General features: G+C 52.3%; 2 protein-coding genes across 7 annotated transcripts in view; both read left to right on the top strand.

Moving 5' to 3' along the window:
* SEZ6 (seizure related 6 homolog) overlaps positions 1 to 14142 on the top strand; it is a 47705-nt gene extending 33563 nt beyond the window's left edge. Inside the window, exons 4-17 of one of the 3 annotated variants that reach the window (XM_043903237.1) lie at positions 1247 to 1442; positions 5836 to 6021; positions 8461 to 8629; positions 8763 to 8929; positions 9499 to 9693; positions 9940 to 10078; positions 10192 to 10388; positions 10974 to 11168; positions 11554 to 11745; positions 11834 to 12028; positions 12304 to 12342; positions 12593 to 12710; positions 12795 to 12897; positions 13062 to 14142. In XM_043903237.1, the coding sequence (XP_043759172.1) occupies positions 1247 to 1442; positions 5836 to 6021; positions 8461 to 8629; positions 8763 to 8929; positions 9499 to 9693; positions 9940 to 10078; positions 10192 to 10388; positions 10974 to 11168; positions 11554 to 11745; positions 11834 to 12028; positions 12304 to 12342; positions 12593 to 12710; positions 12795 to 12897; positions 13062 to 13094 (2124 nt within the window). In that variant the 3' untranslated portion in view covers positions 13095 to 14142. Of the gene's footprint in view, positions 1 to 1246; positions 1443 to 5835; positions 6022 to 8460; positions 8630 to 8762; positions 8930 to 9498; positions 9694 to 9939; positions 10079 to 10191; positions 10389 to 10973; positions 11169 to 11553; positions 11746 to 11830; positions 12029 to 12303; positions 12343 to 12592; positions 12711 to 12794; positions 12898 to 13061 lie in introns of all 3 variants that reach the window. The other 2 variants (XM_043903236.1, XM_043903234.1) reach the window with 2 other exon arrangements.
* A 3705-nt stretch (positions 14143 to 17847) lies between these two features.
* PHF12 (PHD finger protein 12) overlaps positions 17848 to 27994 on the top strand; it is a 38996-nt gene continuing 28849 nt past the window's right edge. For all 4 annotated transcript variants that reach the window (XR_006341191.1, XM_043903231.1, XM_043903230.1 and 1 more), the window contains exons 1-2: positions 17848 to 17982; positions 18632 to 18813. Coding sequence is in view for 3 of the 4 variants with exons in the window: in XM_043903231.1 (XP_043759166.1) it covers positions 17917 to 17982; positions 18632 to 18813 (248 nt within the window). In the remaining variant the exon portion in view is untranslated. The remainder of the gene's footprint in view (positions 17983 to 18631; positions 18814 to 27994) is intronic.

Below are 27994 nucleotides of genomic sequence, written 5' to 3'. Positions count from 1 at the left end.
CCCCAGGGCCGCAGCAAAGAGCTTGGACTAGATACTATGGTCTTTGTGGGCTCACTGGAAAGTCATGGAGGATTTAAATAAGGAAGCACCATGAGCACCCACAGATCGGGTCTATTCCCTGGCTGCAGTTCAGATAATAGTGATGTAGAGGAAGGAGTGGGGTGAGCCCTGCAGGCAGAAAGGCTGGCAGGAGCCTGCTGCATTGGTCCAGGGGAACAGTAAGAGTGAGGACTGTGGGGAGCGGACAGTGAACAGAGCTGGGGGCCAGTTGACAGGATGGAATGACTGACTGGATGTGGAATATGAGGCAGGGTTTCTAACTTGGGCTTGCAGATGGATAGTGAGGTCATTCCCTGAGCTAGGGAGCCAGGAGAGCTGCCAGTTGAGGAAAGAGAAGAAGAGAAGAGGGTTTGAGGCAGACTGGGTGAGGATGCCTGTGAGGCATCCAGCAGGGGATTTTCAGGGGAAACTGGGCTCATGGGTCTGATGTTTAAGACCCCACCTTGCTGACCAGGACCCTGGACACCACTTAGTTCAACCCACCCACTGCATCCCCACTTTACAGATGAGAAAACAGCCTGGAGCAAGGAAGGGACAGGAAGCATATGGTGTAGTTGAAAAGCTTTGGAAAACAGAAGTAAAGCGAAAGTCGCTCAGTTGTGTCCGACTATTTGCAACCCCATGGACTGTATAGAATTCTCCAAGTCAGAATCCTGGAGTGGGTAGCCTTTCCCTCCTCCAGACGTGTTTACAAATCCCACTTCTGCCAATCTCTGGGTGCATGCGTATGTGTGCTCAGCTGTGTCTGACTCTTTGCAACCCCATGGACTGTAGCCTGTCAGGCTCCCCTGTCCATGGAATTCTCCAGGCAAGAATATTGGAGTGGGTTGCCATTCCCTTCTCCGGGGGGCTCCCAACCCAGGGATCAAACCCGTGTCCCCTGCGTCTAGATTGGCAGGTAGATTCTTTACCATTGCACTGCCTGGAATGCCCTATAATCTCTCTGTGACCTTGAATAATATACTTAGTATCTCTGAACTTCAGGTCCCATTTCACAAGGTTACTGGGGAGGTAAAATGAGATCTTGCTGCACTGAGGGGCCTAGCTCCGGGTTGGGGGCTCCAATGCCCAGGAGGCACTGAGGACTGGCCATGCCTCAGGGCCTGCAGGAGCCTGAGGGCAGCAGGGCTCAATCAGTAAAAAGAAGCCTGACCCTTCTGCTTTGCTCTGTCTATCCCACGGGCAGGTCCAGAACATCAGCCTCCGAGAGGGGGAGACCGTGACTGTGGAGGGCCTCGGGGGGCCAGACCCACTGCCCCTGGCCAACCAGTCCTTCCTGCTGAGGGGCCAAGTCATCCGCAGCCCCACCCACCAGGCAGCCCTGAGGTTCCAGAGCCTCCCACCCCCTGCTGGGCCTGGCACCTTCCATTTCCACTACCAAGGTAGGCCTGGGGAGCTGAGGGCAGGACCAGTCCGGACTGGCTGCCCTATTGGGGGTCTCTGGTGCTATTACAGCCTGGGGGGGAACACGGAGAGGGTAGTAACATACACTGGGGTGAGCATGGCCCATCTGATACCTCCAGGATGTTCTCTCCTACCCTATCACCCACCAGAGAACTCGTCCCAAAGGGGGACTGACACAGAATCAGGTAGCCCTGGGTGTGTCCATTGCCACTCATTCGTTCATTCAGTAAACTTTTCCTAGGCATCTGCTCCTTGCCAGGCCTGTGCTGGAGACTGGCAGTATTAAGATCCAGCCTAGTCCTTGCCCTCAAGGAATTCAGAATCTCCACAGCAGGCAGACACTTAACAGGCAGTTAACAGAAGCCCTCTTCCCAAATGCCAGGGGGTCAAGGTCAAAGGGGCTTGATGGCTGACCATCTATCTAGAGGTCCTTACCTACCACCCTGGCCTTCCTGAACTGTCTCACCCACCCTGGACCTGGCCCATGTCCCAGTCAGCTCAGAATACCTCTGGAAATAGGAGAGTGGTATGACGTAATAGGAAAATCACAGACTCAAGAGAAGGGCAGATCTGCGTCTGAATCTCCTTCCCCCTGGCTATCAACCTTACGCAAGTCATTTGACCTCTCTAACCCTCTGACCTCTTTTCCTCCACTGTAAAATGAGACCAAAACAGCGAGTCCACAAAGCCATGGTGGACAACTGTTTAGCACTCATTCATGAGAAAACCGGAAACTATATTAAAGAGCTGGCAGGATGGGAAAGGGAGGAAAAGCAGCTCTGTCCCTCTCCTACCAGGATCCCTCCCGGCCCCTTCTTCCCCAGGCAAAGTCTCCTCGATCCCTTGCACTGCTGTGACAAGGTAACCAGTTCAAACTGGGGAGTGCTAATGGGGAGATAATTGATGAGAACAATTGCCTTGATCACCAGGGACCACTTCCCCACTCCTCTGGAGATGGGGATGCTTGGTCCTCCCCTTAAGGAGTACCCACACCTTCCTGGCCTCTCCACCTAAACTGGGGAAGCAGTCTGGTGTGGTAATAGGGAGCCTCGTAGTCATCAGGGTTTGGCCAGGGGCTTGTCAGAGACAAGGGACCAGCTTGCCTTGAGGCAAGGGCCCTAATGGCTCATCAATCCTCCCTAGCAGCAGGCATAATTTCACGCCAAGGTAACCTTCTCAGTAGCTACAGATTCCTTTGCACAAATCCTCGGACCTTCTCTCTGTTGGGCCAGACAAAGGTGGCTGAAATGCAGCAAGGTGGAGGCCTGGTGAGGGGTGCGGACCCCAAGGAGGGGCTGGGAAAGCTGGCCCAGTCCTGCATCTTTCTCAGTTCCCAGAAGCCCTCCCTCCTCGGCCCAGTTTTTGTCAATGATCAGCTCTTTCCTTAATGAGTGTAATTCCCCTAATTATAGGCTGTAATTAGCCCTGATCCCAGAGATGGGAACAGGAGGAGTGTGCGCTCATACGCGCGTCTCCCCGGGCTGGAGAAAGAGGGTGCCAGAAGAGGGGGTGAGGGGCCCCGGACCCACAGCCCTGCCAGAGCTGTCCAAGAGAATGTTGGAGATCACGAGGCAGGGGTCTCATCTGCAGAACGAAGTTCCAGCTCCCCTCCCTCCCACAGCCTCAGGCAGGGTGAAGAAGCAGAGGGCCTTGCCAGGCATCCCCCTCCTCCCTCCTGAATATTCCTGGCACTGGACTTGGCCCCAGAAACAGATGCCAGGGAGAAAATAGCTCAACAGATTGCAGCGATGCAGCCTCCCCGGGAACAGTCGTCATGGCAACAGGAGGAAGCTCGTCCTGGGAAGCGGCACTTTACCCACCATGGAGTCTGGGGGCTTCATCGTCTGCCCCCAGCCTCCTGCTCTCACCTCACACCAGCCCCATTTCCTAATCTGTGAAATGGGGGGTCTCCGTTCCAAGAGTTATGGGGAAGATTGAAATACAAGTGCTGAGCATGCCATCTGCCTCATGACCTAGACCGCCCTGGGTGTCATTCCCCCTCCATTCTGGGTAGAGTGTCCCATCCCACCCCAGCCTGGGGTTCCTCCCCAGATCACTGTGAGTGGCCACCCTGTACCACCACCCACGGCAGCCTTGGTTATTACTCCCAGGTTTCTCTGATTCTTGAGCCCACATTTCTACTTCAACTGGGAAAGCAGGTGGGAAAGGGGAGAGAGAAAGCAAGTGGGCTCCTGAGCCAGGAGCTTCAAGTGCCCACTCTACCGCTTACTGACTGTGATCAGGCCAAGTCCCTCCATCTCTCTGAACCTTAGTTTTTTCCTCACCTGAAAATGAGTTAATAAACCCTAGCTTCCTCCTAAGCATCAAGTAAGAAGAGTGTGAAGGCAATTTTTTTTTTTTACTTAGTTCCCCAACTTAGTTCCCTGTCCCCTGCATTGGAAGCACAAAACCTTAACCAGTGGACCGCCATGGGAGTCCCATAAAGGCACTTTAGAAGCTGGAAGGTGCTCCCTTTCCCTTGCAGATGTGAGGTGCTTTTATTAATCAAAATTACAAACAATAACAGCATCTGGTGTTGTTCTGTGCCAGGGCTTCTCTGGTAAACAGAGAAGTAAACAATCTGCCAGGAGTGAGGGAGACTCCAGTTCTATCCCTGGGTCAGGACGATCCCCTGGAGAAGGGAATGGCTACTTAGTCCAGTACTCTTGCCTGGAAAATCTCATGGACAGAGGCTATGATCCATGGGGTTGCAAAAAGTCAGACAACTAAGTGACTAACACTTTCACTTTCCCTGCCCCAGAAGTATTAGTGAAGGTTCAAATGTATAAGGTTCAGACACTGCACATGTATCTTCTCATGTAACAACATAGAATGCAGAGTGGGTAAACAAGGAAACTGAGGCACAGAGAAGTTAGGTAAGTTGCCCAAAGTGGCATATCAAGGAGAGGATCCTGTATTCAAACCCAGGCAGTCTGACCTCAGAGCCCACCTCCTGAGCACTGCCCCCATACAGCTGACTGCCAGTCACAAGCCAGCACTCACTGGCCATTCTTCTAAAAACTCTGTGAGAGAGGGAAAGGTAGGAATGGTCTCCCCTTTTCACAGACCTAGTAACTAAGGCCAGGCCAGGTGAAAATCACAAAACTTGTGATGACTCAAAGATAAAGAATCTGCCTACAGTGCAGGAGACACAGGAGATGTGGGCTAGATCCCTGGGTCAGGAAGATCCCCTGGAGTGGGAAATGGCAACCCACTCCAGTATTCTTGCCTGGAGAATCCCATGGACCAAGGAGCCTGGCGGGCTACAGTCCATGGGGTTTTGCATAGAGTCAGATATGACTGAGCAAGTAAGCATTGGCATTGACATTGTGTCTGGATCCTGGTCTGCCCAGAAGCAGCCCTTTCCTATATTCATACAAAGACACCCAGAGGCTAGTAGAGTTCCTGCCTGGACCTCACTTCCCATCCTCCTAGTGCTATCAAGTGAGGGTGGGCCTCCTCCACCCCCAAGACCCAGGAGTGGTTTCTCAGTCTAGACGGTTCTCATCTCTCCCAGTACCCCCAGGGATTTCAGGCTCCATAGCCCAGACTCTTCACTCAGCCCTTCTCCTTGACCCCTCCAAGGCCTTCTTCCCCACCTCTCAGCCCTGGTCCCCATTTTTAGCTAAGGCCCCAGCTTGGCACTGGATTGGGATTTGCTGGGTTGTTTTATGGGATTTGCTGCCACCATTCGGTCATACTTGATACGACAATTTCAAAAGTTAAGTTTCCCAGGGCAACTTATTCCTCCCACAACTTCCATGAAGTTGCATCCTGCTTCCCCACCTGGGACCCGTTCTGTTTTTCAAAGTCCACAGCTCTTGTCATCAAGCTTTTTAGCATTTCTCAGTGAATACTGGGAAAGTTTTTACTGTCTGACTTTGGTGTTTCCTGCTGTAATTCATCTTTGTCCCTTGCAGAAAAAATAATATCAATACTTCACATCAGTATAGGCTTTTCACTATTTCGAGTGCTTTCACATCTATAAGTCATTCAGTACACACTTCTCGGTTCCAGGGATACCAAGTTGAATAAAATACTCCCCATTTATTCTCACAATAACCCTGTAAGTGGGCTGACGTCGTGAACCTCATTTAACAAATGAGGAAACTAGGACACAGAAAGGCGAAGTAACTTGCTTGGAGTGTCAAAGCTTGGAACCCAAGGCTCCAACTTCCAGCTCTGTGCTTGCTCCAGCCCAGGCTGCCGGAAGTATCACTGACACCTTCTGGGGAGGGGATCAGAGTCTTCCGGAATTCCTGATGCTTCCTCTGACACCTTGAGGCAGGCCGGGGCAGGCCCCTTTTGGCCTGGCTATGACTCAGCCCCCTCAACATACACATACACATGTCACTCATTCTCTCTCTGCAGCCTATCTCCTGAGCTGCCACTTTCCCCGACGTCCAGCTTATGGAGCTGTGACTGTCACCAGCCTCCACCCTGGAGGTAGTGCCCGCTTCCGCTGTACCACTGGCTACCAGCTGAAGGGTGCCAGGCTCCTTACGTGTCTCAACGCCACTCAGCCCTTCTGGGATTCTCAGGAGCCGGTCTGCATCGGTGAGTGGCCCCCGGTGACTCAATGCCAATCAGGGAAGTGAGGTGGGGGGCTCATTCCCGCTTTCTGTTGCGGTCTGGCACCTCCATTTGCTCTCCATAACGAAGCCAGAAAATGGCCTCACCCCTCAGTAGCATTCCCACAACCTGCACTTCTTGAGCACTTACTATATGGAGGCACCACAGGTATACCGAGTGGAATTAAACAGGGACTGTGCCCTCAAGGAGCCCACAGTTCTAGGATATGAGAGAGGGAGACAGCCCCTGGGGCACCAACTTCCAGAGCAGGAAGTTAAAAGTATGGATGAAGAGACAGAGTGACCTGGAATGGGTGGAAAGAGTTGTTCTTAGCTGGGTGCTTAGGAGGCTTCCTGGGTGGAGTGGCTTTGAAGGTTTCAGTGGAGGGAACAGTGTGGGCAGTGACCCCGAGGTGAGAGGGGGAGGGAGCATTTTAGGGACAAAGAAAACAGCCAGGTTTGGCTGAGGCCTGAGACAGGGGCAGAGGGAGATGGGAGGGCCTTGAATGTCAGGCCAAGACACTGGGTGGAGAGCTATTGACATTTTGTGAGACAGGGAGGGAGGGGTTCAGAACTGTCCCTCAGGAGAGATAGGCAGGCGGTGTCTGGAAGCTCACAGCCAGCCAGGCAAGAGGGTTTGAATTTAGACAGTGACTTTGGGAATGAAGAGGTGGGAAGAGGTTCCAGAGACCCAGACGAGGGAAAGGGGGGACATAGGAGACTTCTAGGTTCTGGTCCTGGGTGATCAGAGAGTCTGAGATTGCTGCCAGTGAAGAGGGGCTTGTTGACAGAAGTGAGATGGAGTGTTTTGTTTGCAGGGTGAAAGGCAGCTTGGGGTTTTGATACTTATTTCATCCTATAAACTCTTTCTGGGCCTCAGGCCAAAGTGGGTGTGAGTAAGCCAGACGTGGGCTCTGCCCTCAAGGAGCTCTCTGTTCGGCGGGAAGACTGGAAAGCAACCCAGGAAGTTCAGGGCAGATGGTGCTGTGATGGGGTAAACTCGGGGCACCATGGAGATCCAAGCTGGGGGAGTAGGGGAGAGCTGCTTGAAACTGAGGAAGGAGGTCAAAAAAACTTCCCAAGGAGAAGGCAGGGAAGGGTGACGGGCACGTCAGAGCTCCGGGAAGTGGAATGGATTCCTGGAACAGCACATGCAGAGATGCGGAGACATGAAGCGGCACGCCACAATGAGGACACAGCGGGGCGCGCCTCAAGAAGACAGTGTACCGGGAAGTGCTGAAGCTGAGACAAGAGAGAGTGGGGTTTATAAAGGGCTCAAACCCCGTCTTGAGCTTCGACTTTATCTCGAGTGTAACAGGGAGCCACTGAGGAATTTAAGTGGAGAATGGGGCATAGTCAGATTTCAAGGGCAGTGCCATTCCGAGACCAAGCAGAAAGGCGAGTCTGCCCTCTCTGCAAAGAAGCAGAGAAGCAACTCACCAGCACCCCTTCCGTGGGAGCTTTATTAGGTTAAAATACTCTTCAGTCTGAACACTTGGAGACAAAGGCACTGCGTCTTGGCCGGGGTAGCCTGGTCTCTGAGAGCTGGCAGAGTCCAGAGCTGTGGGTCCAGGAAAGGAAAGTGCTACCCGGGACCAGCCAGAGTCCTATTGCCCGCGACTTCTTCTCTGGCCCCATTTAACTGCCAGGAGCTTGTGGCCAAGTAACTCAGCAGCCCTTGATGATGGGGAAGGGTGAGTTGCCGAGCCTCTGCTAAGGAAGAGGGCCCCGTCCCAGGCCAGAGGGACCAGTGCTGGAAAGGGGTCAGCCTGTCTTTTGACAGTAGCAGTGATGCTGATTCAAGACTGTCTCCTGGCTAACAAGGCCTGCTACAGGCACAAGGTTTGGAGGTGAAGGGCATGCCCACCAGGTGCTGTCATCCCTGATCTAGTCCTTCTCTCTTTTTCATAGTCATTCATTCATTTTATCCAAAAAAAACATTGAATACCAACTCTGTCTCTGGTTTGAAAAGACCTGGCCCCTGCCCTGGAGGGCCTAGTTAAGGGACATCTCCAAAAATAGCTGGTTTAGGAAGCTGGTCTGAGACAGAGGCAGCAGATAAATCCAAGAAGGTTGGAACCCTGGGAAGGGGAATAAAGTTCATCTGGGAGGGGGAATCAGGGAGGGCCTCCCTGAGAAGTCAGCAGTGAGGAAAGGTGACTCACCCAGGGCCACGTGGCTCAGCAGCCGCAGATTCCCCTTAGTCAAGGGAGTTGCACATGAATGGTCCTGGAGGAGAGAAAGATTAGGAGGTTGGCTGCCTGGAGCTGCAGGGTCACAGGGGCAAAGGAATGACCTCCAGAGCCGTGAAGGCAAGCTCCCTGCTGCCCCGTGCAGAAGGCATGGAGCTGGGACGGGCGCGGAGGCTTGCTAGGCCATCTAGGGTCCAGCCGGGGCCCAGCCCACAGTGCGGCCGGTCTCACAGCTGCCTGCGGTGGAGTGATCCGCAACGCCACCACCGGCCGCATCGTCTCCCCCGGCTTCCCGGGCAACTACAGCAACAACCTCACCTGCCACTGGCTGCTTGAGGCTCCCGAGGGCCAGCGGCTGCACCTGCACTTTGAGAAGGTTTCCCTGGCTGAGGATGACGACAGGTGAGGGGGGTGTCCTGGTGGGATCGGAGTGCCTGGCCTGGTAGTACCCCACCGGAGGGATGGTACCCAAGCCTGGGGCCTCACCCCACCCAACCCAGCAACCAGCCACGCAGCTGCCGCTCTCGTGGCCCAGGCTCATCATCCGTAATGGGGACAACGTGGAGGCCCCGCCCGTGTATGATTCCTACGAGGTGGAGTACCTGCCCATTGAGGGCCTGCTCAGCTCCGGCCGACACTTCTTCGTGGAACTCAGTACTGACAGCAGTGGGGTGGCGGCGGGCATGGCCCTGCGCTACGAGGGTGAGCCTGCTGGGGCCTAACCGGGGGCGGGGGTCTCCAGCCCAGGGTCTCTTCTCACACCCTCCCTCTCTGCCTCGATTCCCTCATCACGCATTCCAATTCGCCCCTTGCTCACCTGCCACCCAGGTCCTCTCTCCTTACTCATCCCCTGAAGTTCAGGATTCCACTCCATCTTTGCAGGAGACCCCTGCCTGGACCCAGGCCCTCTGGTCCAAGAGAATCAGTTCTGTAGAGTTTGAAGAATAAAAATAGCCCCAACCCTTACGGAAGAACTGCTGCAGGAGACATTCTAGCACCACTCATGCAAGCATGAGGTCATTAATTTATTTAAAAAAAAAAAACAAAACACATGTATTGAGCACCTTCTGTGTATTAAGCACAAACTCAGCACTGAGAATACAATGGTGATGGCCTCCTGAGGATAGATGCTCTGGGCTGCTCCACCCCCTGCTCCAAACCCAGACACACATCTGTCATCAGGAAGAGAAAGGCCCTGGGGAGGGAAGTAGGACGACTGCCCCCTGTTTGCCCCGGTTGAGCTGAGCTGGGCTGGGTCCTGTGGTTTGCAGCCTTCCAGCAAGGCCATTGCTATGAGCCCTTTGTCAAATACGGCAACTTCAGCAGCAGCGCACCCTCTTACCCTGTGGGGACCACCGTGGAGTTCAGCTGCGACCCCGGCTACACTCTGGAGCAGGGCTCCATCATCATTGAGTGCGTGGACCCCCACGACCCCCAGTGGAATGAGACAGAGCCCGCCTGCCGAGGTCAGTAGGCATCAGAGGCTAGGCCTGCTGGGGGCAGGGAGCTGGGTGGGCACGAGGCAGCCGGCCACAGGGCCTGGGACCACAGGGCCCGGTGACACATGTGATTGAAACTCCCCCACCCCAAGGAGGAGGTGGGGGGTCCCAGCAGTGGGCAGGCACTCCTGTGGGCAGGAGGCAGCCCCAGGCTGCGGGGGGTGGGGGCGGGGGGGGGGGACGCCGAGGGGATGCGGCTCCCCTGCCTTCCAGCCGTGTGTAGTGGGGAGACCACAGACTCGGCCGGCGTGGTGCTCTCCCCCAACTGGCCAGAGCCATACGGCCGTGGGCAGGACTGCATCTGGGGTGTGCACGTGGAGGAAGACAAGCGCATCATGCTGGACGTCCGAGTGTGAGTGCCCGCTGGGCTCAGCCAGGCTGCCTCCCGGGATCTGGGGCCCTCTCTCAGCCATCCTGTCCTGGGGGCCCCCCCGGCCCGCCCTGCCTGACGGTTCCCCTCCACAGGCTGCGCATAGGCACAGGTGACGTGCTGACCTTCTATGACGGGGACGACCTGACAGCTCGGGTCCTGGGCCAGTACTCTGGGCCCCGTGGCCACTTCAAGCTCTTTACCTCCATGGCTGATGTCACCATTCAGTTCCAGTCGGACCCCGGGGCCTCAGTGCTCGGCTACCAGCAGGGCTTCGTCATCCACTTCTTTGGTGAGCTTGCCCCTGCCCTGACCTGCTGCGGGGGGTAGAAGCGACGCCAGGGTGCAGACCCCCAGCCTCGGCAAGTCAGAAAGGCCAGGGAGGAGAGGAGTCTGAGCACTCTTATCTGATTGGGGGAAGCTGGGACATTCCAGGCATCACCTTCGGGAAGCTAATCTTATTCTCCATCTCCCCTGAGGGCCCAGTGAGAGGAAGCAAGCCTCTGCTAAAGGGAGCTGGGTAGACAGTGGGAAGAACTTCCTAATAGAAACAGGGAACTGAGGAAAGGCCTTCATTTCTACCTTTCTGACAATCTTTGACAGAAGTGACCGTTTTCCCCACCCTACCCGGCTCCTCTCTCAAGGCTGAGGAATTGGCCAATGTGCTTTTGGAAGTAAGGCCAAAGCTTAGGTGATGACCCTGGAGCCTAGGAGACAGGCAAGGAGGGACCCCTGAGCAGGAAGGCATGATCACTGAACCTGCCCAGGCCAGCCCAGGCCTGGACGAATTGGCAGGAGCTGGCGTGCCCTCGAGGGGAGGGAGGCTGGCACAGTCTCCCTTGGGTGCTGCTGAGGGCCTGCATCTTGCTGCCCCCAGAGGTGCCCCGTAATGACACATGTCCGGAGCTACCTGAGATCCCCAATGGCTGGAAGAGCCCGTCGCAGCCTGAGCTGGTGCATGGCACCGTCGTCACCTACCAGTGCTACCCTGGCTACCAGGTGGTGGGCTCCAGCGTCCTCATGTGCCAGTGGGACCTCACCTGGAGTGAGGACCTGCCCTCATGCCAGAGGGGTGAGTGTACCTGCTCCGCACGCTCTCCCCAGTGCAACCTACAAGCCTCTCTCCTGGATTCTGATCCAGACTCTAGCTGTTATTAGCTGGTAGTCATAGCCTCAGTTGCCTCATCTGTGAAATGGGATCATACCTTCTCATAGGGTTATCCACCAAGTACTCCAAGTTTTCCATTCCTGGTATGTGGCCCATCACTGTTTGTTGATTCTGGTGAATGGGGAGGGGGACAGATGGAGAGAAAACACCAGCACAATGGTAGGGGCAGATAAATAGGGGTGGAGCCCTGTGCTATGAAGATGTTGGCAGGCCTGAAACCAAACCAGTATGCAGTGGTTTTTGTTGAGTTCTACTTGGGCCTCTTCCCTCTGTCATTCCCTACCCTCAGTGACTTCCTGTCATGACCCTGGGGACGTGGAACACAGCCGACGCCTCATATCGAGCCCCAAGTTCCCCGTGGGGGCCACCGTGCAGTATATCTGTGACCAGGGTTTTGTGCTGACGGGTAGTGCCCTCCTCACCTGCCATGACCGCCAAGCCAGCAGCCCCAAGTGGAGCGACCGGGCCCCCAAATGTCTCCGTGAGTGTCAAACGGGGAGGTGGGAGGCTGCTGCCTCTGGCGGCTGGGGGTCCGGCACCCTCACTGGGCCCTGCCTGTTTTGCAGTAGAACAGCTCAAACCATGCCACGGCCTCAGTGCCCCTGAGAATGGTGCCCGCAGTCCCGAGAAGCGGCTGCACCCAGCGGGGGCTACTGTCCACTTCTCGTGTGCCCCTGGCTACGTGCTGAAGGGCCAGGCCAGCATCAAGTGTGTGCCCGGACACCCCTCACATTGGAGTGACCCCCCGCCCATCTGTAGGGCTGGTGAGTGTCCTGCCATCTGCTGAACCTCTGCCTGGCCCACGGGGCTACCCTGGCAAAGATGTCACAGGCCGAGAACCAAAACCCCCTGCCCACGCACCCCCACTTCTTGTTATTCTTGGTCTCCCGGGTGTCTGCCAGATCCTTCTGACCTGGTGACAAACTCTGGGGTGGGCTCCCCTTGGACAAATTCCTCCCCATGACCAGCCCACTCCCTGCCTTTGTGGTCTGGCTCTTTGGGCTCACCCACTGCCCTTGGCCCTCCCTTCTTATTCCAGCCTCTCTGGACGGCTTCTACAGCGGCCGCAGCCTGGATGGTGAGCCCCCAACCTCCTCGAGGGTCAGGGAAATAATCTCCCTGCCCCTTGTTCTCACAGCTTCCAGGCTGTGGGCTCCCCAAGGAGGGAGGGCAGAGAAAGAGAGAGATCTGGGACTAGGAGGGGGCAAAAAGCTCCTTCCCCACCAGCTAGAGGGAGCTGGCGGCTGGCTGCCCCTGGGCAGAGACGAGGGGATGTGGGACCCAGGCGACAGGGCCCTCTGCCCTAGCCCCATCCTCTGTGCTTTCAGTTGCCAAGGTGCCAGCTGCCTCCAGCACGCTGGATGCTGCTCACATCGCAGCTGCCATCTTCTTGCCGCTGGTGGCGATGGCGCTCTTGGTGGGAGGTGTGTACCTCTACTTCTGCAGGTGAGTCCGGCTTCCCTGCCTGCCCTGCACCCCTGACCCGCTCCTGCCCAGCACTCCTGACTCCTAGGCTTCTCTGCTGCACAGGCTCCAGGGGAAGAGCCCCCTGCAGCTGCCCCGGACACGACCCCGCCCTTATGACCGCATCACCGTGGAGTCAGCGTTTGATAATCCAACTTACGAGACTGGAGTAAGTACCCAGGCCAGGCTCGACACCCTAGTCAGGACCCAATTCTGTGCTCCCTTGGCCAGGTACCCCTGCGGGTCCTGCCAAGCCCCTTCACTCTTTCCTTTTTCCTCAGGAAGGTGGATTGTGGGCTGGCGAGCCTTTGACAAGTTTCCAACTCCCAGAAGTCTCTTTCCTTTGCAGGAGACGAGAGAATATGAAGTCTCCATCTAGGTGGGGCGGCCTGGGGAAGCCGGCTCCGCCCTGCATCCGAGTCTAGCAGCAGAGCTCCCAGCTTCCTGCTCCCTTGCCCTCCACCTCCTGTACATACCACCTGGGAAGAGATGCCGCCAGTCCCTCAAGAAGTTGTGCGCTTCCCGCCTGTACTACCCACCGGGGCCTATTTTCTTGGGACCACTGCCCACTTAGGGCCCTTCCTTGGGTCCAAGTCAGGGGCATCTGCCTCCAGGCCAAACACAGCTGGAGCACACGCACCAAGAACCAGCATTCTCCTGACCCTCTCTCAGGCCTGGGACCTCCAGGCTGGAATTCACAGGCAGGGCGGAGTACCTCCCTCCATGTGACCACCCTCCAGCCCTGGCATGCAGCAGCCCTGGCATGACAGCGGCGGAAACTGTGCCAGGGTGCTCCTCACAGGGCCGTTGCCAGTGGCCAAAAGCGCTCTCAACAGTGACCTCTGGGTAGTCCTGGCATGCTGACATCAGTCCCCTGGGGGGAATCTCTAGTCTTTCTCTAAGGCCCCAGGAATGGTCAGTTCTGCCTCCTGCCCCTTCCTGGTGGAGGCAATAATGCTAAGGGATTGTAAGGGATTTAGGGACTCTACCCCAAGCTCAGGTTGGGCTTCCCTAGGCCACACCACTCATGCTCCACACCAAAGCAGGACACCCACCGCTGCTCCCCTGGCGGCCCTACACCCTAAGAGAGGGAGACCCTCCCCTGACATCAGTCCGGCTGTGAAAAACACCCTCTTGCCCACCTTCCCCTCCTCCAGTCCCAGCGACCTGTCAGGCTTCCCTCCTGGCAACTGCGTTTTGGGATAAGGGGAGTGGCAGGCATATTCTAGAGATGAGCAGAGGTCCACGGGTGCAGGAATTTGGCATGGAACAGGGGGTCAAAGCATCCCAGGGAGAGGCCCAGGAGTTGGCTGCAGGCTACTTTGTACATGTAATGTATTATATGGGGTCTGGGCTCCAGTCAGAGAACAATCTTCTATTTCTGTTGTTTCCTTATTAAAATGGTGTTTTTGGAGAAAAAAAAAAAAAAAAAGCAATGGCCTGGTGGATGGTGCTTTCTTGGAGTGAAGGGAGACGGGAGACAAATGGGATATGGACTTGAGGGCCAGAAGCCATGCTAAACCTACCAACTGATCATCTCCAGACTTTATCAAAAACCAGTCATGGGAATTTCCTGGAGGCTCCAGTGTCGGATTCAGCACTTTCACTGGACAGCCTGGGTTCAATCCTTGATCACAGAACTAAGATCCTGCAAGCCCCACATGCAGTCAAGCCAACAAAAACAAAATGTAACCACATGCCAGTGCCTCAGGGACTACTGTCTCAACAAGATCAGTGTGACAGTTGGCATGTGCAGTGAGAGGCCCCAAGGTTGGTGCCACAGGGGTATGGGAACCCAGAAACAAATGCTCAGCCATCCCAGTGCTTCACTTCCCCCTCTTTGCTAGGTCCAGAACCAAAGCCTGGCACAGTCCTAAGTCTGTCCTCAAACGCACTGTACTGCTGAAAAGGCCCAGAAAACCTGACGCCTCCTTCACTTCATTCCAGCTAGCAAGGTTTAGGAAATTGGAATAGGAATCAGAGACTGAGCCCCTGAACGTGAGGCTCTAGTCTGTCTTGGCCTCAGAGAACATCCAGACTGTCAGGTGCAGAGGCAATGCAGCCTAGGGGCTTAGCTCCTAATTTAACAAAAGCCGTGTCCATGGATTCCAGAAAGAGGTGACTGAAAAGGATGTGCTTAAGTTTGCCTTGTTCAGTCCCTCTCAGCATCTCTGCCCCTTCTCTATGGCCCCCAGCATCTCCTGAGATGTGCTTAGCCAGCCTTGGTCTGCATCACGCACATCCATGCTTAGAGGTGTGCTCTGCATGGCTGCTCTCCAGAATAAGAGCAAAAGGAAGACAATAGGGAGTTGTGGGCACTCAGAAGCCAGAAGACGGAAATGGTAGCAGCAACCAGAACTTCTACAGTTATCCAACTCGGAGATCTTGGACCACTCATGGCTGGCCACCTCCTGGTTCTACCACAAGCCACCTTGAAGGATGGAGAGGCTCCAGCCCATACAGAATGTAGTGCCTATATTAGCCACAAGAGGTCACTTCCAAAGGCATGTGTATCCCACCTGCTCGCCTCAATCCCCCTGGCACATCCAGGGCTGGAGCTCTCCAAGGTGGCACCAACTGCTAGCCCCATTGGGCTGACCTCACCCTCCAACTTCTGAGAGGAAGGTGTGTGGAGTGATTAGTTCCCCTGGTACTTGTCAACAGAGCCAAGTAGTATTTCCCTCATTAGCCCATTAATGCCTATTTCTGTTCTCAACTGCAGTGATGGTGTTGACCAAAGCAAAGCCTTGCTCTTTGGGCATGTGCCAGTTGCTTACTTATCTGCCCCATAATACCTTCAGGCTGACACAGCAGCACGGCTGGGCCCTGAGTTGTAGAAAGGAAGCCAGTAGGAGAGGGTACATGATATACCCATTTTTGAGCATCTGTAGCATGAAACACTAAGAAGACATGAGGTCCAGCCACTTCCATACTTCTAGCTCAGCCCTTCTCTCTCTGAAGGCTACATCTCTGTCCGAGTCACTAAGATTTCTTGTTTGCTGAGGCTGGTAGAGGGTAGAGACTGCCGATCTACATGACATATTCCCCTGCTTGATCAATAAGACCCAGGACTTTATTATTCTTCCCAGGCACCAACCGGATCATTAGGAAAGTCAGAAGAACAGAAACCAAAGACCACACACCCACGACCTCACCCTATACAACTCATCCTCCTTACTATCCCCCACCCCAAAGCAGCAACTCCTCTCAGGCAGTTAGACAGTATCCTAGCCTGGGAATTTAAAAAATATGTTTCATTCTTAGGTCTGCCATACATTCACTATGTGAACTAGGCAAATCACTACTCTTCTCTCTGCATCTGGAAATGAAGAGGTTAATACAGATGGTTTTTAAGCCCTTTCCAGTTTTAGGTTTCTGAGAATGCTAAGTATACCTTAACATCAAAAGTGAGCCAGGACACAGCTACCTGGTAACAATGCCAACTAAACGCCTCGTGTCAGGCACAATGATGCCCCTCCCTCCTCCACCGCTTCATCTACAGTCAGGCAGAGGCAACTGGCCATCTCTGTAGATGGCACCAAGGGGAGGGACGGGCGCGGTGGAGAGCGTGAAGCCCCGCCCAGAGTCCGAGGTGAGACCTTCAGACTACAAATCCCAGCATACAGTGGCAGCTCTGAAAGGTATCTCGCTCTTCCCCGAGTCCATACTACATTACACTGCATCGCACGCACACGGAACTACGGCTCCCAGAATCCACCAGACCCATCGCGATTCTTGCTCCCAGGGTGCAATGCTCTCCCTTCGCCCTTTGGACCTCTGCGCGTTGCAAACTGGGAGCTGAAGTCCACTGCGGGCAGGTAGCTGGGCGTTGTCAGCATTACAAACTCTTAACCTTTGGCTTTCTCTTGGAGGGCAGTTTTCAGAGACAGTAATCAAAAGAGGTTTGTATCGGGCAGGCGGACCTCCATGGTGCCATCACTGCTAAAGGCAGGGATGCTCAGGCTAAAATTTACTGCTGGGAGCGGGAGGGAAGAGAGAACAGAAGCCATCCAACGCGACACCAAAACCATCGTTTTCCGTCGCGATGGCTTTTCTTTTTCTCTTTACCAACATGGCGCCTGGTCCAGCCACACCTGACGCTGGAACCAAACAGTCCAGTACTACATCCCTAGGAGTACAGGCTGTCACCGACAGCCTACCAGCGCCAGCCAACACCACACTTTGCTCCTTTCTGTTCACGGCTGAGGACTCCAAGGGCATGGTAGTCTATAACCCACTACCAAAATGGCGAAAGGAGAAGCATTCTTGTTGGGGCCTTCTGGTGACAATACGCCTGCGCCGGAGTCGGTTGTGTTATTGTGGGGCGGGAGGGGAGCATCCGCAACACGCCTGCGCGGGAACACAGTCCTCTTGGTCTACACTCAAACACCAATGGATGAAGAGCCCCGGTCTTCCTGCGGCTGCGCTGTGACCCTTCGGAGCTTTCCCAGGCGCCTGCGCGAGACCGCAAGTCCCGCCCTTTCATCTCAGTACGCTGGCGCAGGGCTGAAAGGCGGGGCTTCGGCCCTCCAGACGAATGCCAGCGCGGCTGCGCGCCGGGGGGTGCCCCCTCTCTGCGGCTGCGCGGGAGCCCGGCCGCCGGCTGTCACTGCGGTTGCGCGCGGTGAGCGGCGATCCCGGGGCGCCTGCGCGGGTGGCTTTGCGGGCGCTCGCGGTAAGTTTGCGCCAAGTGCGCGGCAGCCGGGACGCAGACGGCGGCGGCGGCGAGAGGCGGAGCCCGGGGACCACCCCCCATCACCCTCCCCGCAGTCACCTCACGTACCACAACCTCACCTAACCTCTCACCCCCCCCCTCCGATCCCCCCAACCCCGGGATGGCAGCGCCCGCCAGCCTTCCCGGCCGGACCAGCGGTCACCAGCGCCGGCTCTAGCCTGTGGGACTAGGCCCCGCCGAGGCCTGACTCCCCCCAAGCCGGGACCCACCGTGCAGCCAGCCGCCGGGCCGGGGCTGAGGGGCCGCTCCCCCCTCACGGCCCGTGGGGAGGACGCTGCCGTCCCGGGGACTGGGGGCCGGGGGGTGGGGGGGAGCCAGGGCGAGGAAGTCGGGACCCGTGTTTGGAAAAAAGAAGAAGGGCCGGGGTCCGGAGCGCCCCCTCCCCCCGCTTCCCCCCTCCCCCCGGGGTTGGGGGGGCCGGAGCAGAAAGCGCCCAGCCCGGGAGGTGGATGAATGTGGGAGAAAATGGAGACCAAGACGATCGTGTACGACTTGGACACGTCGGGGGGGCTGATGGAGGTAAGAGTGGCCCACCTCATCCCCTTCCCCCAGCGCCGGGAGGGAACCTCCGCCCTCCGCCCCACAAAGCCGGCCCTGAGCTCGCAGCGCAAGAGGGCCGGGGGAGGGGGGGGGCTCTTCCTCACCCAGACTCTCCCTCCCATCTTTGCAACTCGGGGGGCTGAGCTCAGCCGCCGAGGACGTTTGCAGCAGTTTCACCTACCCGCCGCCCTCGATTCGCTCTCCCGAAGCGCCAGCCCACTCCATCTCTTTGCACCGGCGGGCCTCCCCACCCCCTCTTTGTCGGCCCCTTTGTGCTTCCCCCAGCACGTCCGGGTACCCGGCTTCAGGCCTTTCCCGAGCCTGGCTTTGGAGTCCCCCACTGTCCATACAAGGAAGTGGCGAGAAGGGAACCGCGCACCCTCTCCCCATCCCCCTACTCTGATCCTCCCCGTTTGGAAGAAGCGGTGCTCGTTGTTGTGCGGCAGGAACGCGGTTAGGGTGGGCTCCCCCTGGTTCCGGGGGCTAAAAGGTTCTGGGAGCAGCCTGGATGGGAGGAAGAAGGACAAAAGGGGGGAGAGGGGTGGGTGACGGAGAAGCCGCGCCGGGGGGGCGACGGACCGCCCGGGAGCTCCGAGTGTGCACACACGCCATTTGTATGTGTGTGCAGCAAATCCAAGCTCTGCTGGCTCCCCCCAAGACGGACGAGGCCGAAAAGCGGAGTCGGAAGCCTGAGAAGGAGCCCCGGAGAAGCGGCAGGGCCACCAACCACGACAGCTGCGATAGCTGCAAAGAAGGTGGGGACCTCTTGTGCTGTGACCACTGCCCGGCTGCCTTCCATCTCCAGTGCTGGTAAGGTCTGGGGACCCCCTCCGGAGCCCCTTGGCGGACCCTTCCCGGCACATTCCTTCACCCGGCCTACCCCTGCTGGCCGAGATAACGGGCGCTTGCAGCCGCTAGCTCTCTGCAGCCGCTGGGGCGAGCGCCTCCCCGCCCCCAGGTGCGGCCCGGATCCGGCCGTTTGAGGGGGAGGAGCAGCCGTAGGTCCGGACCCCGAGGTGGGGGTGGGGAGGAGTGCGGAGTGCCCCATCTGGGATTGGAAGTCGCTGGGGAGCCGGGACGGTGCCGGCGGGGCACGGCCGGCGGTGGCGGGGGAGGAAGGGGAGGAGCTCCGGGCCCTGCGCCGCTCGCTGCCCGCCGCCCGCGCGCCCGCCCGCCGCCCTCGGGCTCCTGCCGGGATGGGCTGGCCTCGGGGTGGGTGCGCGGAGCCCTCGGCCGCCGGAGCTGCCCTGGTCCAGGCCCGAGGGACCCGGCACCCGGGCGCTCCCAGTCGTGGAAGAAATCATGGAGGGTGTCTCTCGAGTCCGCCTCTGCTCTGCTTCTCTGTTTACAATATGGCGACCCGCCTTTAAATTATATTTTTATTCTCAGCGCCATTTTGGCTGCATATATGATTTGCAGACGTCTCCTGGGGAACGGTGGGGTAACCTCGGAGTCCTTTCGGCAGAAGCTCGTCGGGGGCCGGGGCTGGGGTCTTGCCGTTGGGATCCCCTTTCTCTGCCGCCGCTTGCCCCTGTTGCCTGTCGGAGCTGCCTGCCTCTTCCCTCTCCTCCCCGCGCTGCCGCCTCTTAGGAAATCGAGCTGGGTTAGACAATTAAAATTGCCCTTGGGCGCCGATTTCACTGCTCCGCTCCGGATCGGCGAACCCTTCTCTGCAAAATTCTTTGCTGCCGGGGTTCTGTGTGCGGTGGCTCCGCGAGGGCATTTTTAAGGAGAGGAGAGCTGGAAAGCCAGGCGCTTTTTCTTCCCCCCACTTACTGAACGCAAGGGGAGGCGAGAGACCGAAGAGGGAGGGAGGGACCTGGGTTAGTCGCCCGCTGCTTGATCCTCCTCAGCAGTTCAGCCCAGAACAATCCGACCAAGAAGAGTGTAAACTCCAGCTCCTGCCTAGAGAAGTCACCTCGGCCTTCCTCAAAAATCCCACATCTGCGCCGGGACCCCGATCACATCTTGTTCGGATGGCTCTTGTTCTGTTCAGCAACAGTTGACTGAGGCAGATGTTTGCGAGAGAAGATGGCTGGGGAGAGAGCGGGAAAGAGAGGGGCTGCTGCGTTTGTTCTCACCCGTTTTCGATATTGCCATTTTTAGCCTTTTCTTAAAAAAAAAAAAAAAACCATAAAGTGAGGTTTTCCTTAAGCTCTCTACACAGTTCCATTCACATTCCGCCTCTAGGTTGGTGGAATAGTGCCTATTGTGTGTTTGTACTAATTGCAGTTTGGGGAACACTTACTAGACAGATGACTGATACTGGGCAAATTAAGTCTGTGGTCAGAAGTTCTGTAGGAAGCTCCCATTACCATTCCCAAGATTCCTTTGCCCAGGAGAGCACCCCATCTTGGCTTGTAATGTTGCAGGGACAAAAATGATTATCCTGGAGGGAGCTTTGCTGATGGCTTTAAAATTTTTATTGCTTAGTGACTAAGGCCAGCAGGAAGGGTCTGTGGTTTTTAGCCTTTGCTTCCTATAAGGTGTAAGCCATCTCCTGTCATATTTCCTGTGCTGTTGTTGAGCACAGAAGAGATTTGTACTGGGTGGTGTTGTGTTGCTTACTAGTTATTCCCTGTTGATTTTGTTTGGTTTGTGATTGTGTTTGATACATACTAAGAGTGAATTGTAGGCTCCTTGATTTAAAACATGGGTTAATATTTTACCTCTCGAATGAAGTGAATGTTAACCAAGAAGGGTGATTCCCATATTGAGTGAGACTTTTGTAAGCTCTTTATTATTTGTTTAATCAAGCTGAAATTGTTTATTAAAAACCTCAGGCAAGGGGGAAGTGTGCTGTTTTGCCTGAGATTGGGCTTTTAAACTCTAAAACCTAACTCCTGAATCTTTGCACTAGATGAGTCCAAGTCTTGTCAAGTTGTAACAATTAACAGTTCTAATTTAGCTGGTAGGAGAGAGAGGCGCTTTGCTTTTCCTTCTTTTTGAGATTCAGACTGTGCATTTCATTGACTACTTTTTTTTTTTTTAGACCATGAATGGAAACTGGTAATCAGAGATTTGAGAATCCTAGTAAATGAGACAGCCCTTGTTTCACATCTCCAGTTTCCTCTTTGAAGATGCTAGTACTGAATGTAACATTGATGTATCTGAGTAGTTACAAAAGTCACAAAACATTGTAGATACTGGTACAAAGGCAGGAAGCCTTCTTTCAAGTGAGGTTTATCCCACTTTACTGCTTCCTATCCCACACTCTCTCTAGCTCAAGAGAAGTATTTCTTTAACCATCTCAACCGGAGTAGTTAGGTCAAGCAGTTAATAGTGTCAGAAATTTTTGACTCCTGATTGTGCTCTCGGTAATTTGTCCCATTATCACTTATTTGTGGCATGTGAGAGTGAGGTTAGGAGGTGTGTCTGTTCTCTCTTGCTTCCCTTTTTAACTGGCTAAGACTGGATTATTTACATAAGCATAGTAATGATGACTTTCCTCTTATACAGAATGTACAAAAGGGGAGATAGAGTTTTGCAAACTCTGTAGGTCTCCATTCAACGCTCCGGGAGACAAGTCCTTTTTCAATCTCTGGTGTGCCTGATCAGCTTGCCTCACAGTGAACAGGATCTAGTAAAATGCTCCAGAAGTGATTTTAGGCACACTTTACCTGCTGGACTTGGTGACATGGCCATAACCCCGGGGGTTTTTCTAAGATAACCTACTGGAGGAATTGAGTGGTCCAATAAGCTGTTTTAATTGTCTTGTCTTTTCTTAGGGGCCAGTGCTCTGTATGAGGAACCTTTCTTAATTAGACTGGGAGCCCTGTTTCTGGGTTTTCTCTGATAACTTTCTGGGTGAGGGAATGGATTGTCCTGTGCTCAGAATCCTGGACTTTAACTAAAGAATTGAATTTGAGGAGCTGATGTCTTCATATTCTTTTAAGTGATAGGGTAATCAATTTTATCCAAGTTTAACTGGTTTATCAATTATTCAGAGTGGTGGTAAGGGTTACTAAATTTGCCCCTAGAGAACCAGGAAGAGGTGTTTTCAAGTGTTCCCTGGTGAACCTGACCTTTATCATAATTGTTTAGCTTTCTGAAAATACTGATCTCCATGGACTGGTCCCTAAAAATTAGCCTTTAAAAAAAAAAATTAGAAAACTGGCAGAGCTCTAGTTGCAGCCGACCCATCTTTCTGTTTGAGATGGATGGGATTGTTCTCAGGGACAAAGTGAGTACCATAGGGCATCACTAGTGAGGCTGACTGGAACCTAAATAGTTGCTTCTGGTTGCATTTTGCTGCAGACAGCCTGAGGGACCAGAATGGTCTGGGTGAGAAGTGCATCTCCCTCGCAGACCTCAGCATGGTCGCTTCCCGTCAGACAGATTTCTGTAGCATTTGCCTCCGCATGTTATATTTGGAATTGTTGGCCGGCTTTCCTCTCTCTGGTGTTGGCAGCAAGATCCAAAACGAGGTTTTCGAAGAATGAGAGTAAAAAGGTCTCTGTGCACAGGCAAAACTAAGCTCAGCTTGGAGTTTTGCATATTTAATTTTCAGTGAGTCATAACAAGAAAGGTCTCACACACACAGTAGAAAACTGCCTTGTAGAAAACCTATATACTGTTCGAACTTCTAAGGGGATGATTTTTCTGCTTTTGTTGTTGTCAGAATAGTACCAAGCAAGTGGTGAATTAAAATACGTTTATTTTAGTGTTATCTTACAAATCTTTTGTTTCTGACATTCTGAGTGCTTAGAAGCCTGGCACTGAAGAACTGGAGATGGCAGCATCTGAACTCCCTCCCTTTATTCCGCCGGCTCATAGTAAAACGATTCAACAATAAACAAACCTGGGACATCCCTGGAGGTCCAGTGGTTAATATTACTTCCCCTGCAGGGGATGTGGTTCAATCCCTGGTGGGGGAACTGAGATCCCACATGCTGTGCAGAGCGGCTAAAAGATTTCTTTAAAAAACAACCCTAATTTGGTTTTGTGTTTATTTTATTTATTTTTGCATTTGCTGTGTTGTGTTGGAATCTGGATGTGTAGTATTGTTTTTAAATGATCCACTCAGACATCGAGGTTCCACTAACATTTAACTTTAACTCAATTTCAGTGTGCATGCTTTGTGAACTTTACTTTTTTTTCAGATTTATTTCATTTATTTTTACCAAAGGCTTCGTAAACTTAACGTGGGGCTCAAGGACCAGTTCTAACAAAATGAGTGCTGTAGTTGGAAGATAACAGACAAACACTGTTTAAAAATATAAGGATAATATTTGGGATGAGTTGGTTACTCACAAAATGTCGATCTCTTGCTGTTCCTTAAGGCTCTCAAAGTACTTTACAGATGGGCTCCACTAATATGTTAGGACTGTTTGAGGCCTTTGTGGTATTGGGGGTTTTATGTTTTTGTTTATTTGTTTTTTAATGTGTTTAAATCTGTAAAAGTCATATTTAGGTACTGCCTTCATTTTAATCTTGGAGGTGAGATTCGTCTTGGTCTTTTTAAAATTCTTAATCAAGTGTTTCCAAGAGAATTGTTTAAAAGCCAGATCATAAAGGCAAATAAATTATTTAATTTGAACTGAAAAGGAATTCAAATAGTCACTACTGTGTGTTGAATGAAACACTGTTTTTTATTAAGCTCTTGAGTAGAAGTACAAGTGGTACTCAGAAGGGCTGGGTGAGTTTTCGGGGTTCATCCTTCTAAGATCTGTGAGTACTTCATTCTTTTTTATGGCTGAAAACAATTCTATATATGACTACCATATATACACACACACCCTGTATTTTTTAAAGTCCATTCATCAGTTGATGGGTATTTGGGTTATTTGTTCTTTTTGCTATTGTGAATAATCATGCTATAGAAACTTGAGTGCAAGCTTTCTCTTGGACATCTGTTTTCATTTCTCTTAGGTATATACCCAGGAGTAAAATCACTGGGTCATATGGTAACTCTTATATTTAACCTGTGAGGAACTGCCAGACTATTTTCCAAAGTGGCTGCATCATTTTACATTCCCATCAGCACTGTATGAGCATTCCAGTTTCTCTACATCCTTTTCAGTACTAGCTATTACTTGTCTTCTTGATTAAAGCCATCCTATGGGTATGACATGCCATCTCACTGTGGTTTTGATTTGCATTTGCCTGATGGCTGACTATATTGAACATCTTTTCATGTGCTTCTTGATCATTTGTATATTTTCTTGGAAAAATGTCTATTCAGATCCTTTGATTTTAATTGGGTTATTTGTATTTTTATTACTGAGTTGTAGGAGTTCTTTATGTATTCTAGATACACGTCCTTTGTCAGATATATGACTTGCGAGTATTTTCACCCATTCTGTAGGTTGTCTTTCACTTCCCCTATCTTCTTATTTTTTAATTTTTACTCTTTATCTAGTAAAAGACGGTTGATTTAAGCACACTTTAATGTCTTTGCCTATGTTGTCTATGTCGAGACAGTAAGTAAAGGATTTTTCATGAACTCAGGATGATGTGTCTCAGTAGAGGGAACCTTATAATGATTTGGTATGTTGCTATTTCAGCTTTTCTGGGTGACCTCTCTTAGGAAAAAAGTAAAGCTGAAAGTTACCATGGAGGATGTATAAAAAAAATCCACCACATGGCTCCCACCAGCCACAATAGAAAATTTCTGTGTACAGGCACTTCTCATACATGGAGGGCCCTGGTGTAAGGAGGAAGATTTTAATCACCTCAGTTTGATAGGTAACAGCCTTGGGGTGGACATAACTATAGATGAATTAGTGAGCTTTTTGATCCCGGTTAACAAGAACAAAAAGTTGGTTTGAACATTGCAGTGAATTCCTCACCTGTTTATATGTATCTATATCTAAGCCCAGATAGCAGTAAATAGGGAGATAGCAGGCAGAGACTATTTGCTTGAAGGTTTTATGTAGGTTATACAAGAAACCATCTGCTATGATGCCCCCAGGAGGGGGTTTTTTGGTACCCTAGAAATGCAGGTGTCCTGCTTCTTAACAGAAACGGGTATATTTTTTCTTCTACAAGTTGCTAGAACAATAGTAAATAGATGAAGTTGATTGTTGTTTGTTTTGAGTTCTGGGTAAGAGTTTTAAAATCCATCTCTGAGCTTTCTTGTCCCACCCCCAGCGCATAAACAGCTGTTCCTTGGGTGTGTAGTTAAGCAGGCCAACCTGGTAGAAAATTCTGGTTGAGTTTATGATGGCATTTACTATGATAATGCAGCACAGGCTCCTGGAAATGCATTCTAGTTTTAAAGTGCCAGAGTTTTAAGTAATTAGAGCAGTGGGGGAAAAGTTTGTCTTCCCCCCTCCACTGCTCTTCCTTGACTTAAAGCCCCTAGGGAGTGCAGCATGGGCCAGCTGCATTGCCATGCAGTGAGTGACACTTCTGAGAGCACCTCTGCGTAATGCTAGCCTCCCAAGAGACAGGACAGGAGTACAGCTGTCCCTCTGCCAATTCCCTGCAAGAGGAGGACCTTGTATTCAGTGCGAGTCCTAGACCGAATTTCAGAAAGGCACTTTGGTGTTGCAGATTTGTCACTGTGCCCAGGCCGCATGCACAGGTCACTAGCTGACTGCCTTTCCCATGACTCAAGAACAGTTAAGAAGAATAAGAAGGTGACTCCTTTTTCTGCCTGCCATTTCCAGATATCAAATTCCTCATCCTTTAAGCCTTAATTTTTTTCTAAATCTAGTCTCAGCAAATAAGGATAAAGATGAAGTCTTTTTTTTTTTTTGGTCTTTTTTTGTTCTTTTTTCTAAAGATGGAGTTTTGTATGGGAGGCAAAAGACACTGAGGGGTGTAATGGACACTGATAAAAGGAGAAATCGTTGATTTGACCCATCGGCGAAAAGGGGCTTGGCCGTTACACACAGCTCTTGTTGAATTCACAATAAGCAAATTCCAGGTATACCTTGCAGATTGATGACATTTTCTAAGTAATGAAAAACTTGACTCACTCATTCAAAGAACTACACTCCTTTCCCTTTTGCAATCCTATACTCAGTGCTCACTAAACTAGTTAAAAGCCAGAGACTGACCCATCTCCTCTGCTCACCGTTGCATAATACTTAGTGGTGTCACAAATGAGAGAGGTGCGAAGATAAACATTGGTTGGGTAACAGAAATGATGTCTGGCTTCTTCGAAGCGGATGGTACTTTGTTAACACAAACATGGTGACCGTTCCTTTCTCCGTCATTAACGTTTGCTTTCCTATATATTAGTAGCTTGGGTTTTTAATCTTTGCCCTTCCCCTGTTTTCTGACAAATTATCCAGGGTATCTCTCAGGAAAGGTTTCCTGGTCTTGAAAGGACAAAAGTCTTAGTTGCGGGGTGGAGAGTGTCAATGCCTGAACCTAACATTGGTCTCTCTCACTGCTTTGGGCTGTGCCTAAGGCTTTTTTTGAAGTAAACTCAAGTGAACAGGAGAGGGGCCTTCCCAGGTGGCTCAGTGGTAAAGAATCCGCCTGCCAGTGCAGGAGACACAAGAGATGGAGGTTTGATCCCTGGGTGGGGAAGATGGGCTGGAGAAGAAAATGGTAACCCTCTCCAGTATTCTCGCCTGGGAAGTCCCATGGACAGAGGAGCCTGGCGGCCTACAGTCCATGGGGTCGCAAAGAGCTGGACACATCTGAGCACAGCACAAAACAGGAGAGGATTCTGTGGGATTTGAATTTATCCATAGCCCAAAGACTTCACTGTACCTCCTGGCCAGGCAGGAATGGGGGTACCTCTCGGAATTGCTAGCAAGGTTAAATTCCAGGCAGTGCCAATACATTTTACAGGCTTTTATCCAGCTGTGATCCTCAGAAGGATGCTGGGTATTTGTTCCCCTGTCTGCATTTGTGCAAAGAACAGAGCAGAAAAGCTAATGAAATGCATGGAACTTTAAGTGAGTTTAGAGAAGTCTCTGCATTACAAATTTGGCCAGTGTGGAGCTACTCCTGTTCTTTCTCCCAGCCATGGGCTCCTGCGATGAGCTGGAAGCTTTTTATTTTTATTTATTTTTTTTTTTTGGAAGCTTTTTAATTCCCATGTTGACTAACTGTCAGAGTTCTTCTGATTCCTGGTTTTAACGAAGTTCTGGAAACACCAGGGAGAAACTACGGTGAACTTTCTCCATGAACAATTATCAGTTATTGGTCAAAATACATTGTGAAAATTTTACTATGTGAATCTCATTAAAAGTGTCTAAACCTGTAATATTTCATAGGCCTGTACTTGGGTTGGCCATATGTAACTTTCCTTGACCTTGCTTGCCATTTTTATGAAAGACCATCTTAAATGTAGGGAGAATTCTGTCACTAATTTTGACCTTTATTGATGCTGATATTGATGTTGTTTTGCTCTATTATCTGTGTTTTGCTTTATCCCTCCTCAGTAGTCCTCTCGGTTTTGCTTGGCAGAGATGACACTTAGTCATCTAACTCAAGGTAATTCTGACACCTGACTCCATGATATCAGACATCTTTGACTTTGGGCTGCAGTTCATGGCCTTGAAGTAGGAAAACTGTCTGCAGGTTATTTAAGTCACAGGAAAGAGCTCCTGTCCAGGGCCTGTATGCTTGCTGCATGCAAGCTTCCCACAGGTCTTAGCATTTGTGTGCACACATTCAGGCCTTTTAGGGTGATTGTTCTTTGGTTGGGGGCCATCTGAGAGAACAGTGGGCAGAAAGGAAGAATCATGGCGCTGTCTCTGACAAGTGTGTTTAGCTCCTAAATAGGTCACCAGGGGTATAACTGGAAGGCTTCAGAAGCCCAAGTCAGCACTTAGCTGTGGCATCAAACCACGACAGCACAGTCTGACAGCATGCCCAGGAGATTACTTCGGCTGGGCAGGGCGGGGAGCTTTGAGGTTTCTAAGTGAAATTGGGGGAGGGGCGAGCAGCAGAGTCAAAGAAGACGGGAATAAGTCCTGTGCTGTTTTGGCCCAAATGGTAGCTTTATGCCTCCTCCTTCCCTTTTTTTTTTTTTTTAAAGAAGACCCTGTCAGTGGAGAGTAAATGAAGCAGAAATCCTTCTTGG

Source organism: Cervus elaphus, chromosome 5, assembly GCF_910594005.1.
Source record: "Cervus elaphus chromosome 5, mCerEla1.1, whole genome shotgun sequence".
NCBI lineage: Eukaryota > Metazoa > Chordata > Mammalia > Artiodactyla > Cervidae > Cervus > Cervus elaphus.
Note: the sequence above shows the minus strand (reverse complement) of the source record. Positions and strands in the feature narration are given on the sequence as shown.